The 14,834-nt window shown below is 39.4% G+C and overlaps 1 protein-coding gene across 1 annotated transcript in view; it reads left to right on the top strand.

The window, feature by feature from the left end:
* The window catches only part of DCBLD1 (discoidin, CUB and LCCL domain containing 1), a 48,623-nt gene that overhangs the window by 19,948 nt on the left and 13,841 nt on the right, over positions 1–14,834 (top strand). Inside the window, exons 3-7 of the mRNA XM_027716318.2 lie at positions 6,491–6,628; positions 7,171–7,222; positions 7,972–8,044; positions 9,661–9,794; positions 14,157–14,197. Of these exons, the coding sequence (XP_027572119.1) occupies positions 6,491–6,628; positions 7,171–7,222; positions 7,972–8,044; positions 9,661–9,794; positions 14,157–14,197 (438 nt within the window). The remainder of the gene's footprint in view (positions 1–6,490; positions 6,629–7,170; positions 7,223–7,971; positions 8,045–9,660; positions 9,795–14,156; positions 14,198–14,834) is intronic.

The following is a 14,834-nucleotide window of genomic DNA, read 5'->3' as shown; positions in this document are numbered from 1 at the left end:
ATCTAATGGCTTAGTATTTTTTCCCTTAATTTTATGAGCTGATCATCAGCCCTGACTGGAGAGAAAGACTAAAGAAGAGATAAGTGCCTACTTACTTCTCCATTCACTTCTAGTCAGTAGGAGATTGATGTGTTCCTCTGGGGTGGATGTCAGAGCTGCTGAGTGACTAGTAATAATTTGGAGAGTTAGTGCAGTTGACTTGTTCTTGCATAATTTACAGCCGGTAACTAATGTGAAATAGTGAAATTACTGAAAATGCTTTCTCCTCCCCACACCCTGCCACTATGGGCTGTTAGACAAATTGAGCATTTACTGGTGTCTGACAGTTGCTGAGAGTGTGCACATGTGTGTGTGCAGGTGTGCAGGAGAACCAAGTGCCTTTGGATGCCTCCTACCTGTCATTATGACTTGAGGGGATTCATCAAACCAGTCTCTCCTTATTATGTATAGAAATAAATATCTTGCTTGAATAAAGGGTGTGTCCAGGTTTCTTTTTTGTCCCTCAAAGGAAACTTGTTATTATTGTATTGTTTCTGGTATTTCAGGAAACCCAGGGAAATGCCCAGACAAGTTCTTGCTGAAGATCAAGTCAAGCAGTTTCTTAACAGTCAAAACTCTTCTAACAGTTGGGTTTCGCCTGAGTGGTTGCTTGAGTATCCTGAGGTTTCAGATTTGGAAAGATTGATGCAACAAAGAATGTCTGTGTTTTGTTTTATCAAATGGACCGTTCTTTTAGCTGCATACAGTATTATGTATTATTCTCTGGTTCTTGTTAAACTACAGCTCTTCACTCACGATTCCTAGCTGTTGCTGTGATTCTGTCTTTGGATTTGGCTAAAACCACAGCAATGTTAGAAGTGAGGGATCTCACTTGAAGTCAAGCAGGCAGATGTACAGCCTGTGCAGGTGGTCCAGACCCTCCATTTTTTAATTGTGATTACTTCTCCAGTCAAACGAGGATGCCTTTTTCTTTTCTTTATTGCAGTCTTTGGCAACCCTTTGGAAACACTAAATGAAAGTTATATTTGTTTTTCCTAAAACAAGAAATGTTTACCACTCAGCCTGGGGTCAGACTGTGTTGCACAGAGTTAAATGTTGAATAATCAGGCTGTCTCATCTTGACTACTCTGTCAACTCGTATCTACCGAGTATTAAACACCACCTTGCCTGAGTCCTGCAAAGGAGGACATAGAGCAGCACTTTTTCTCTCCTGGCACGTCCTTGTGGGGTCATGCTTGTTGCCTCTGCACGTGTGCGTGCCATGGTTGGAGCAAAGAGGACCTCTCTTGGTCTGGAGGAGAGGAAGACTTACTGCTTATCAAGAGTTACTTCATACTGCTTATGAAGTATTTGTGTGAATGTAGGATGGAGATGAATTTTGAGAATGTAGGTGTTTTCATACAACAGATTCTTGCTGGTTTTGTGTGGTATTTGTGAAAGACTTGCACTCTGGATGAGGTTTTAGCTCTGAAGTGAAACAAGCATAATCTGTGTTCATCATATCCCCTGTCCTTCCCCAGCTACTGAGGTAATGCCAAGTTGATTTATTTGAGAAAAGGTGACTGAATATAAGGATGACATTTTAAAACATTGTTTTCCCCAAACAAATGCATTAGGACATATTAAAACTGGAGAGGAAGATCTATGGGATTGTTGCTGCACCTTGCCTGACAACTGTGGCTTATTCTCTAAGTAAAGACTGAAAAAAAAGGAAGAAGATTCTCTGTTGAATGGATGATTTGATATCTAAACTGAGTTTCTTAAAGACCTCTGTGAATGTCAGACTGCAGATTTCAAGTGAAGTTTGGGAATTTGAAAGGAGAATGAGCATAGTGAACCAGACATTCAATAGCTAAAGAGGGAGATAATTGCTTTTAAAAGGAAGCAAAAGCCTTATAGAAGAGGCAGAAAGTATTAAGAACCACAGAAACAAACGGCATGTAGGCATTGCCAGCTGGTGTAAGAGTAGAGGGTCCTCTAGGCACAGTACTTCTTACGGGAAGTAGAAAAAATAAAGGAACATAATTCAACAAAGAAAACTCATGAGCTGTGCCAGAGCCTGGTTGACAGGAGAAATAAACTAGACCTCATAAAACCAGACAATGCTGTAAAGATCATCAGATTTGCAAAACAACATTATTATGAAAAAGACAAAAGCAGTAGGCCTTTGCTAACATTTAAAAAATAAACAACACATAAAATAGTCTCTTCAGTCTCCAGAGGAGCAATCCAAAGGATATCCACGAGACAATTTACTGTGTATCTTGCAGGATGTTAATACTACTTGGAGACAGTGATTCCAAAATAAAAGTATTTAATTTAAGCCACCTAGACCATACCAGCAGATCAAATGTTCTGGAGGAAAGGCATTAAATGTTAGTTTAATTATAGAGAATATTAAATTAAATTAGGTATATTTGAAATCCTTAGACTCCTAATATCTCTCCTGCAGAATTATATTTTTATATATATATATACGTATATATATATATAAAGAATCTGGAGCGAACAGACGGAACCACAGTTGGGTCAACTTGTTAATGAGACACGGAAAGAAGAAAAGGCCCTGGCATCTAGATGTAATAATACTGAAATATGGAAAACACCTACTCAGTTTCATCACATGTAACACATCTGTTTATTAAATCAAACTCTTTTCTTTGTTCTTAGTAAACAAACTCAATAATCCTGCCTAGTTACCCCATCAGAGCTCCAGCCAAGTGACTTTAACAGGAAACAGAGAGAGATCAGCATTCATGACTCGTTTTTCAAACTGAATATGCAAAACAACTTACCTCACAACTAACATTAGGAGATGAAAAACTGATAACGTGATCTGGCAGTTCTCAAAAGGGATCTTAAAAATTTTTGGCTAAGTTCCAGTTTTGGGAATTAGATATTTATCCAGAGTCAAGTCCAAATGCTGCAGCAAAAATTAACAGGGCCCTATAAGCAAGTTTCTCATTTTCATACCAGACACAAACCAAGGCTTTCTCCATCATCTCTCATCTCGACTATGGTTGTACTGTATTCATATATAGACAGCTCATAAAAATCAATAAATCCTAGGTGGAATGGACAGACAACACAGGGAGCACATATGAATGTATGAGTTTTAGAAGTATTTTTGCCAAATACCTCAATTGTCTTAAAATGGAAAATACTGAGTAGTAAATAGAGTTTTCAGATGAAGTCTAATGTTTACAGATGCTGATTAGTTTTACACTTCTAATGCCTATAAATTCTCACAATGTATGTATTCGAGGTAATGGGTAAGAGCAAATCTGCTAGGCATTACTGTGTATATATAAAGTGCATCTAATTCAGGCACACCACAAACTGAAATGCAGAGAGACCACAAGACTATCTTGTCTCTGGCTTTACAGCATGAAAGGAAATGGAGGATTGCTATATGGAAGTGCATAGGAAAGAGTCCATAAAAACAAAGATGTTATTTTTCTAAAGAAAATTAGGAAACAGATGAAAGCATAAAATTCTCTCATCAGTCAAAACTGAACCCAGAGAATTGTCTTGATCCTGAATCAGTTTTATTTTCTAAGCATTACTAGTTGTTCCCCTGGAGAATTTCTTGGAAGACCATCAATGTAAAATAAATTGATTTGGGGGAAAATGAGAATTTGAGGTAAAAAAGCCACTCTGCAAAAACCTGGCAAAATGGAGTGAGGTACTGCTAAACCAAAAACAATATTATTAGGTAAATCAAATCAGAAAGGTGCTTTTACACAGGTCATTTTAAACACAGTAAACAGCAAAAATAGTGGATTAACACCTTTTCCTGAAAAACAGACTGTACGCATCTAGTTTTTCAGGGAGTAGAAAACCTCTAAGCCAACCTGGTGTCTGATCAGCTTCTCTAAGAACATCAATATAGGGGTGAGATAATGCTTACACTTTTTTTCTGAGCACTACCTCTCAGCACTTATTTCTGTATTTGATAACATGGAAATAAACTCTGCTAGACCTCAGGCAAGTCTGAGGACCTCACAGTATAGTACTGACATGGTGTTACCTGATTTATTGAGAAAAAATATATTTAAATATTTTGCAAGCCTTCCTTAGTTTGCATCAAGAGAACAAGTTAATGTTTTAGAGTATTAATAAATCCCACACCTATTTTTTTCTTAAAAATCTTTGCAGAAAACTGATAAACTTTCAGAAAATAGTCCTTCTTTGAGTGCATAATCTTTCTTGTTTCTGTATTCTCTAAGGAATTCATCCTAGGCCCCCTTAATTTTGAGCTACCCATGGAAATCTCTCAGTACACCAGAACTGCTCTTAGCAGAAAATACCATAGCCTGGATTTAAATCCAAAAAATACCATTTTTGGATTTATCACAAGTAGAAACTTGTCTTTAGACATCAAATGCTGATTTCTTAAGCTGATTGTTTCTGAATTTCTGGCTTTCATTTGGATTATACAACTCTGTAAGTCTAGCCTATTTTATATTTTATTTTATTGTTTTTGCTCATGATGTGTGATTTGTTTGTATAATTATATGGAACGTATGTAGACTTGCTACTGGAGGAGACACTCATCTCTGATCCAGCTGATGTGTGGTTTTGTGAATCAGTCATCTAAATTATACCTACAGAGTAGATAGGTCAGTGCCAATTGCTACGAGGGAGAAAGTCAAAGAGTACTTGTGAGAAAATATGTACAGACAGTCCTTCAGAGAAGAAAAGGACTAAAGCTTTCTCAGGTGTTTGTTTTGAAGAAGCGCAATGCCTCTCTGTCTTCTTCCACTTTCTCTCTCTCTCTCAAAAAAAAAAATCTAAGTTAGCACTTTACTTCTCCCACTGCAATCTGACACAAAAGACTTTCTCAAAAAAATCACTTGTGCAGTTGTCTGGTATGACACGGTGTCAGATGCTGTCTTTTTGATAAGTTCATTTCCTAAGCAATTTGTTTAACCCTTTTTATAGACACTGTTGTCTCTGACTAAGTCGTGAGTCATTTTTCAACACATGAGTAGTCCAGGGAAATGTCATATTCCTCTCTTGTTTCTCTGCCTGCCTGGCTTCACCACGTGACTTTTATAAGCCAAAAGACAAGAGTTCCTTCTTTTGTTTGTCCCATTCTGCTGACAGCTGGCTGTCGTTGGCTCCTATCGGGCTACTCTATAGGCTGACCTTATAGCTGTAATAAGGCATATGAAGTATTTGGGAAAGAGCTCTCCTCCCCCCCCCAACCCCAGAATATCAAGTAAAATGAAGAAGCTTTTAGGAGCCTGTTAGGAAGGGTATCACTCATCAAATTTGTGTCATGCTGTGAATGTAGTTTCTTGTGTCTCAGAAGTCAGTTCCAAATTGCCCTAAAGTAGCCACAATCAACAAAATGAGGTTGTCTAGGAAAAATCAAACTGATCAGTTTTCATCCCAAAGACTTACTTTAGGACACAAAAGCTGTCATTCACCTCAACAGAACAGATGGGCTGAAGGCTCGTAAAGGGTCTCTTGTATCTTTTTTTCTCTTGGGAAAAAAAATCTGTTTCCCACCTTACAAAACCTCTTTGCAGTTTATATTGTAAATAGCCTCATAAATTCGGACAAGTGTACCCAAACTACTTGGGGTTTTCTGTATTATCTGTGCCTGAGGGTAGCCAGGGACAAGTGTTTGCACCAGGTATGGTGACAGAAGGCAAGTGCAGAGACTGTGGCAGTCTCAAAGGAATGCTCCCTTTGGGAATTGACTTCTGAAGAAGCAAATGTAATTACTAGGAGTCCTGGGCATGCCTGCTCTCACAAGAAAGGAGTGTCCCAAAGACTGTTTCAAGATACTGTAGTTGGTAGCTATAAAACCCTTATCTAATTCAATGTAAGCACAAGGCTCTTGTCTCCCTGTCCCACTCCCTTCATCTTCCCCTTTCTCTACCTCTCCTTTTCCTTTAAAATTCTGGAGACTTGAACTGTGTAATTCCATGACCTGATGGTGTTTTTAAAAGGAAAAGATTAAGAAATGTTCCCAGTAAGGTGTTAACTGTCGTGTAGTACGATTTGTGGCACGAAGGTCCCTGAAAACCAGGTACTCCATGATCTTAATCCTTCCTGACTGGCTGCTGAGCTACAGCAGCACGAGCTGTATGCGTCTGGAAAGCTTATCTAGGGGACTCTGCCTAGAGCCCTTGGATTGCTTTTAAATGTTCTGTTATTTTCTCTAATGAATTACTGCTGATTGTAAGCATGCTATACTTCAAAGGTCAAAGGGCATTAATCATTCTCTTAAGGCTTATATGATGAGAGACACATAATGGAATTTCTGCCATGGAGAGACAACTGGATCCTGGCCACTCCTTGTCAGGATGACTTTATAGCTCATACCCATAAAGGACTGAAGCCAAAAACCTTTTGTCAACATTTGGATTGTTACTGAAAGAGAATGGATGTGTTATGAAACTCTTCGCTAATCATGAGAATATTCCAGTCTAATTATGTCATCTAAACTTTTGAAATCTTCTTTGTTCTGCCATAGGGCCGTACTGTGGTAATGTGATGCCTGTCCCCAAAGAAATCATTCTGGATAGCAATGAGGCAACTATTCACTTTGAGAGTGGATCCCATGTGTCAGGACGAGGTTTTCTGTTGTCCTATGCCAGTAGTGATCATCCAGGTAAAGTGAAATCCAAAAGTAGTAGAGGATTAGTGGCATAGTCCCCCCTATTTCATTATTTTCTTTACACACATAGACTTTAGCCCAAATGTTTGATCCTAAATATTTCCAGATTATCATCAACCAAGGTATTTTAATAGCATGTGTGCAAGGAATAGTTGTAGCATTAACCAGATATAATGGCTGCAATAAAGGCCCAGTGAAAGAGAAAATTAATACATTCTCCTTGAAGCTCCACTGTTTTCTGGGCTCCAGCATCCACCTTACTGTGATAGGAGCACGGGGTAGGACAGATTATTATTTTCATTCCTACATTTAATGTTCTGGAGGTCTGTTCAACTTTGATGAAGGTGTAAAACAGAAGAGGAGTAAAAGAGAGAGTTGAAAAGAATGAGGGAGAACCATAGCTGTTGCTTCCAGTCTAACAAAATTGCTTAAATATTATACAGAGGGGTCTTTAAATGTAATTACACATTTAACCAAATATTTGTCTCTATTTCTACATCCTACAATGGGAATTGACATTTGTAAACTTTCCACAGATCTAATCACCTGTTTGGAACGAGCAAACCACTATACAAAGGCTGAATTCAGGTAAAGAGGGTTTGTAGCTCTCTGCATTCTGGCTTGCTTTGCTGTATCTGTCATCTGGTCCAGTCATTAGAAAATGTTAGAAAACAGTCTTGGTTTTCTGGAGAAGTGAATTTTTTTGAGTTCCAATGCTGTAATGGTCCAAGGCTCTGTTATGAGAAGCAGTAGTGCAGAATGGAAGTCTGCAGCCCAGAAAAATGATGGAATGGAGTTGCAGAGCTCTCAGCAATACTCATTAGGGCATACGTATATATGGTATATATAAAAACAGTTTCCACTTTGAAATTCAAAATAGCTTTTAATTCCGGTACTCCCTCTGAGAGCAGATCACATCCCAGCTGATATAAGATTATCTGAGGACAAGCTATAATTTCTTGATTTCTTGAACTTTGTGATAGGATTTGAAGTGGTAATAAATTGTGCTCTTCTGGCTGCTGTCTGAGTGTGCATATAGGCTTCTTATCTGGTCTGCACTGAAAACTCACATGGTAGCATTTCTAGAACAAGAGAATTAGACAGAAATAAGTGCCCTTGCAAAACTGCTTTTCTGTTTCTTTGTGTGCTACTGTGTCCAGTCCACCTATAAACTCAAGGGCCCATTTATTTATCCCCTAGACTCACTAACAGACCACCAGCCAGAAATTGCTGCTAAAATAATTATTGGTTTGAAAGCATTTCTTTTGTATGAGTTTATTTGTGTGTATCATCACTGCGGTTCATGTTTTAAACAAGCCTTTCTCCTCTCACTACAGCAGATACTGTCCTGCTGGCTGCAGAGACATAGCAGGTGACATTTCTGGGAATATTGGAGAAGGATACAGAGATGTAAGTACACAGAATAATGAGGGGAAATTCATAAAGATGAAAGAAACATGAATAGAATGACTCAGTTTAAATTTTTGCTGCTTGACTTTTGTCAGTAATTATTCCCAACTGTGTTAAATAGACCCTTTATTATCAGTATATAAGTAAGCTATCAGTATATAAGCACACAGAGACACTTGTCAAACAGACAAATCAATTGTGTGAGAACAAAGTCCACTAATTGTCAAATACACCTACTGACTTGTGGTTTCTGGCTTTCTGGAAAAACCCTGCATAGGGTTTGTCCCTCTTGAGGCAGTGTTCATCCATGTACCAAATATTTCTGTGATTTTAGTTTTTACTTTTTTGGTGTCCACATGTGAAAAAAATACATTTCAGTAACACATGGTTTTTCTTTAGGATTATGCCTGCAGTACCCTAGCAATCTCCTCTGAGATGAAATAAATATTACACACTGCCTAATCACATCCCACTGATAACTACCAACCTCTTGGGTTGTTCTAACTGCTTGTTCTTTAAAGCGAAGAATTTGCCCAAGTGCTTGCATTTATCCACAGTTCATATCACACAGAGCTCTGCCCTCTCTGTGCCCCTCACCATGGACTGTCCTCCTGTCACACCTGTGAAATCTCAAAGAGTAAGCTTAATCATATCCCTGAAGTAAAATCCCACCCTATCACAACTATAACAGTTGCTGTGTTTCCAAAAAGTCAGTGTTGATGTTTAACCTGTTCATCCAGTTATTCAAGCTTGCCGGCTCCAGCCTGGAAAGTGGCAGAGCTGAAGAAACAAAGAAATGCCACATTACATTCTCATTAGCTGGAGTTATTCTGCCCTTGGGTTGGATGATTAGGACAGAAAAGCAGCACATGGCATGACCTCATGCAGATCTTATCTGCACTGAGGAATTTGTGAAAGACATTTTCCCTTCACCATTAAGAAGGATTTAGCTTATCTGATGGGAAGAACCTGCAGGGCTCCCCTGGAGACCTGCTGCCTTTGAGCCCCTGCTCCCCGCCAGCCCTCCCTGGAGGGAACAGCCCAGCAGCCCAGATTTTCCAGTAGCACAGCCCAAGCAGGGCCCCTGTGAACCAGACCAATTTCTGCCTGCAGCCACCTAGTCAGCACAGAAGTTGTCCTGCCTGTATTTTTCAGCGCTATCCCACCTCAGACACTGGTAAATGGGCTATACTTAAAACCCAGCAGCAGCTAGTCAACACATAGCTAAATCTCCTAATGTACGCCATGACTCAAGTCCTAAGGTGCAGTAATAGGTAGGTCTGCCTTCAGGCAAGAATAGCAAGCAATTACTGATTTATCTTCCCAAGGAAATCCTGCCTTGCCTTTGACTTTGTTTTCCTGAGGAGTGACAATCTTACAGCACCTTCTCAGAAGCAGATTATTTGATCTTTCATTTAAAAAAAACCCAAAAGACATTACTTTGGGAAATGTATATCTTTCAAAGATTGCTGTTCTTCCTTCCTCCCCTGCCTCGTATTTCTCTTGAGCTTTACCTGGATTTTATGAGCTGTAACACCTGTATACTAGTGGCTTGGAAGGGAAAGCATTTGCAGTTTGTCAGATTGATCTTCTGAGTTTTGGCTTCTGCCTTTCAGACCTCGCTGTTGTGCAAATCTGCGATACATGCGGGCGTGATCACGGACGAGCTGGGTGGGCAGATCAGCGTCACGCAGCAGAAGGGCATCAGCCGCTACGAAGGTGCCGTCGCCAATGGCATCCCCTCACAAGAGTGAGTACCACTGGTGGAGCTCACACTGGGGGCAAATCCCAGGGTACAGTGCACTGTCCACATCAGCAGAAGCAGCTGGGGACACCATGTTGGGGAGGAAAAGATGTTAGGTGGGGGTCTAGAGGCTTTTGGGCTTAGTTTCTATAGCTTTATTAGAATGGTGTTGGCATTGGAGATAGGAGAATATTCAAAGTTTTCAGTGGCTCTATACCATGTAGTGAAGTATTTTCTTCTTTTTTTCCTTCTATTCTTTCCAACACATATCTACAAATTACTTTGTTAGCAGATACAAGAGAACATGATGTTCTGCAAGGAACACCTTTAATCGATGTGCTAATAAATCATGGTAAATTCATGTTAAAGTTTGAAAAAAGCTAGGAAGATTGAATAAATAAAAAGTGCCATTGAGCCATAGGGGATTTAATGAACAACTTCTTAAACACTGTGCTATTGACATGTTCAGAGTTTTTCTCTTTTAGAATATTTATAGCAAGGGTGTTATATTTCCTGCTTATCTTCTCACTTTTAATTGTACTGTTGTTGAAGTAGAAATAAATCCTCTAATCTCTATCCAGCACAGTAAGCCCTTCCAGCAACTGCTTCTGTCATTCCTCTTGGTTTATAGTTTTTAATTTTCAAATGTTATCTGGATTTTACATGAGGCTTTTTTTTTAAGTAGGAAGGGAAATTTCCATCCCACAGCTATGAGAGCTAAGAGAATATGTGTTTTTTATACTATTTTCTTGTTTTCTCCATGATTTCTCACACCCTCCTGACAATTTTACAATCATAGTTTCATTCATTAAAAAAAAAAAAAGGCATTCATTTGCTCTGTTGCTGTGCTTAAACTTCAGCACAGATTGAAATGCTTTATATATAATGGAACTGAAGTATACAAACCTGGTTAGTATGTAGATCATAGCCAAAGAACTGTAAAGCCTAAATATTTTCTATATTTCTTGAAAGTTGATTGCCAAAGAAAATTAATATAAAGTTGTATCAAGCAGAGCAGGATTGATAGCTCTGCTCAGGCACCAAGCTCCTCCATAAAACAAATAATACAAATTCTTTCCATCACACATGCCAGCTTAGTGAAACCATAAATTTAATACTTTGTACCTTACCTGAAGATGTTACAGAACTGTTTACATACATTCATATGTTTGTGATCCTTGAGAGTTCCAGTTGGAGTAACTCAGATAGCAGCACATGAAATTTTATAATGAAAGGCAGTTATGATTCCCATTTGTATTTTTTTCACAGTACAAGAGCTATGGGCAAGGAATTAAGTGTTTAAGACAGCAGATGCACATGTGCTGGGGAAAAACAGTTTATGTAATTACCAATCGCCTTAACTGGGTCCTTTTAATGTTGCTATTCACAAAATATCCCATCCCTTTCATGTGAGTAATAGAAGTATCCATGGAGATGCAAACTTGTCTCTGTTACATCAAGTGGGAAAACTCCCATTTACTTGAAGGAAAGCTGAAACGTGCTTCCAGGCTGAAGCCAGCCTCCAGGGCTTGGATGTAGCCAATTTAATGTGAAGCCCCTGAGAAAGCAGCCTAAGAAGGAGCATAGGCCCTGTAGCTCTTCTGCCTACCAGGGCACTCCTTGAGCATGATGCACATCTTGAAGAGACTGAATTGCCCTGAGGAGACAACTGTCACTTTCTACAGGTTATACAGGGAGCTACAGGTAAACAGGCTCATACTGGGTTGGATGCCTGCAAACTAGATGGCATGGACCTTAAGAAAAATGGGATTCCTAGGATGCTTCTGCCACACATGGCAGCTGGGACAATCCCTGGAGCAGATGAACTGCTGGTGTGAGCCCATTATGCCAGGAGAGGAAATCTGGAGTATTCAGGGAAATCCTTTTATTTCAAATCATGAAAAAATGTTCCTAGAAACAGTGGGCCTGTTTACTAAAAAAATGAACCAACACATATGCTTTAAGAAAGCTTTTACAAGAGGTATTTGCAAAGTTGCATGGCTTCCCTGTCCTCAGGGTACCTACACAGTGAAAGAAAATCCTGCAGAGAAGCCAGTGCTGGCAAGAAAAAATTGGTGCTTGAGCAGCAGTGCTTTAAGAGCTTTTCAGGTACTCTTAAATAAAAGCTTACTCAAGCTTTTAAAATCTCATTTACAGTGGATTCCAGTACTAAAGATTTAAATTATTTAGTGGCTTGAGCTGAAATTGACCTCATCAAAAGCTGGTGCTGGAGTGCATCGAGCTGTTAAGTATCTGCATTGTTAACACAGCTCGCTTGCCCATCATCCCGGGAGAGCTGACCTTCACCTCCCCACTCCATTTTTCAGTGCGCTTGTTACGCACCAGCATCTGTGAGGTTTTCAGTTCTCATGATCCACGCATGGACCTGCACCCACAAATGCTGTAATGAAGACCAAGTGGCTGAATTTATTGGGCAGTTCTGCTACCCAGTACAAATACATGAGGGTTTAAGTTTGTGACGTGGCCTGGCCTCTCACTATACATCCACACACATGAAATCATTTGTCTTTGAAAACGCAAGATACTGTGTGCTTGTGAACAGAGAAAGATGAGATTTGGGGTTAACTTTCACTGCTTAGGAAAAGCTTGCTTGAGACCAACTCTGGAAAAAAAAATGTATTTTATATTTATTTATTTTACTTATTATGGGAAGTAGCATCCTTTTTTTGCAGAGCTACCAGCACAGGTCTTCTATGTAGTGCTGCCACTAGTACTGTTAGAAAGGCCGGATCCTGAAGGTTGTCAGGAAAATGAGGAGCAGGGGGCGATACCCTTCCTTAAAGGACAAAGTGGAATTTGTGTGACGAATGCCAGTTGTCACATTAGGAAACTGATGAATTACCACTTACTGAATTACTTTTTCCTCTTTAGTGAATTATAGCAGAAGTATTTCAGCTTGATTTCATAGCTTTATAGACCTTAGAAATGGTAATCTCCTCCCTTTATTTGCTAAATTTGCTGCTCTCTATTTGAAAGGGATCTGGGTGACTTTTTTATTACAAAGCTTTATCATATTCAAGGAGTGCCGTGATTGCTGTTTTGGGTAGGTTTTACTGATCACCATAGGTGTTTATTTTCTTCTTTTTTCTTGAAATGGATTGCTTTGCATTAACTAAGAAAGCAAAAAATATTTTGGCTCTGATGTCGAACTGGTTTGAAGTGAGCAGAGTGCATCTGATCGCCCCTGAGGATTGCCTGGGGGGAAGATGTGGGAGGGAGGGCTCATGTTTCCCCTTCTAGCTACATGCCGCCTACATGCCCAAACAAATCAGCTCCCACCCAGTGCTCCCCATCATCTCTGATGGGCTTCGTTTGCCTGTAGTCATTAGTTTTCCCTCAGTGACAGAAAGAGGCAGAGTTTTTATTGACCTTGACATGGGACTACTTTCCTATTCCCCATTTGCAGTACTCTCAAAACATACAGACAGTGCACACCGTGGTTTAGCCTGCAGACAGTACCTCGGGGGGAAATTTTCCTGGTCAACAACAAAAGGGCAGCCTGAAAGGGAACTGTCTTGATGCTTAGTGCAGAAGTTGTTTTACTGCTCAGTCACGCTGGCCAAGGCTTTTCAAAAGGGGCAAGTGATGCATGCAGCTAATTGAAGTGACAGTGAAGAGGTCAGATTTTTAAGAAATCCAAACTAATTTCACGTTAAAACCAGGCCTTCCTTTTTATTAGGCAGCCAGTCAGCGTCATTGCTTCTGGAATGAAACCTCAGGGGCATCTCCTTGGGAATCAGAAAGTGCTCCCTGGGAGGCCAAGGGAAGCTCAGCTTTCCCTCACAGTGATGATTTTATCTTGTCCTGCATTGTGCAGGCCTGTGTGGAGTGGCCCAAGAAATGGCTTTTCTCCTGAAGCAAAGCAGTCCCTGTCAGAAGCAGGAAGAAAAAGAGATCCATAGATGTGGTTAATGGAGCATAAAGAACCATTCCTGATGGGAGATGTTGGCCATGGTTATAAAGAAGTGGTTCCCACCCAGATTAAAACAAGTAGTTTTCATCCAGTGGCATCCTATGACACATCTGAAGCCGAAGCAGGAATGGCCAGAGCTGGTGTGGTTTACTTGCCATCAAGTGTAACTCCTTCACATGTAGCAAGAGTAACAGGCTGATGCAACAGGAAGTCACTTTAAAGCATAACAAATGTTCAAATCCATTTACAAAATGATTGGAATTCAGTCACAGTAAGAGATGCACTAGAGTGCAAAGAAAGCGGCTTTGGCCAGAGACATTTTACTGGCCAATGTCAGAGACATTTTACTGGATAAACAGTGATTCTGAAACTGTACCTCAGCATTCCTGTGATCACCTCATGAAAGGCTGAATTACCTTTTTCTTTTCTTACAGTGGTTCACTGTCAGATAAGCGGTTTACATTTACTTCGAATGGTAAGAACAATTGCTTTATTTTTAGCTATTCATATGTTACCTTTTTATTTAAGTATTTTCTGCAAAAGTTTTGAAAAATGATCAGGAGAATGTCAGGCTGTGTCTAAGAAGGATGTTTTAGGACAGCAATTTTTTAAAATTGGTAAGTGAATAAAAAAATTGAAGGGATGTGAAGTGAGCTAGAAAAAAACCAGAGAATATGTGCGGTCATACGCACATAGACGAGAAACCGAAATAGTATTCTGCTGTTGCATTTCTAGTGCCAGCATATGAAAAATGGCAATCAGATAATCCCATTTTTATGTACTTTTGGCTACAGAAAAATTAAAGCAATTTTTCTTCAGACATTTATAAATTTCATCTTCATCATACAAGAAGAGAAAAAAAACCATAGGAGGAATGAAGATATATTTATATTGCACTGATATAGAACGAGTTTTTGTTTATGACTTTCCAAGATGCAAAACCCTCTTTTTAATCTGTCAAGATGTTCATTTGCATAAAACACAGCAAAGAGGGGAGAAAAGTTCACATTCATTCATTTGGATTATATTTTACTCATTTGAGATAAAATCATTTACTATTCCACTGAAAACTGAAAACGTGTAGAGGATGTATAGGCCTTTAAATCTGCCAA

This window comes from Pipra filicauda, unplaced genomic scaffold (assembly GCF_003945595.2).
Source record: "Pipra filicauda isolate LSUMZ 115617 unplaced genomic scaffold, ASM394559v2 scaffold553_size308853_pilon, whole genome shotgun sequence".
Classification (NCBI taxonomy): domain Eukaryota; kingdom Metazoa; phylum Chordata; class Aves; order Passeriformes; family Pipridae; genus Pipra; species Pipra filicauda.
The sequence above is the reverse complement of the archived record's forward strand: the minus strand, read 5'-3'. Positions and strand labels throughout refer to the sequence as shown.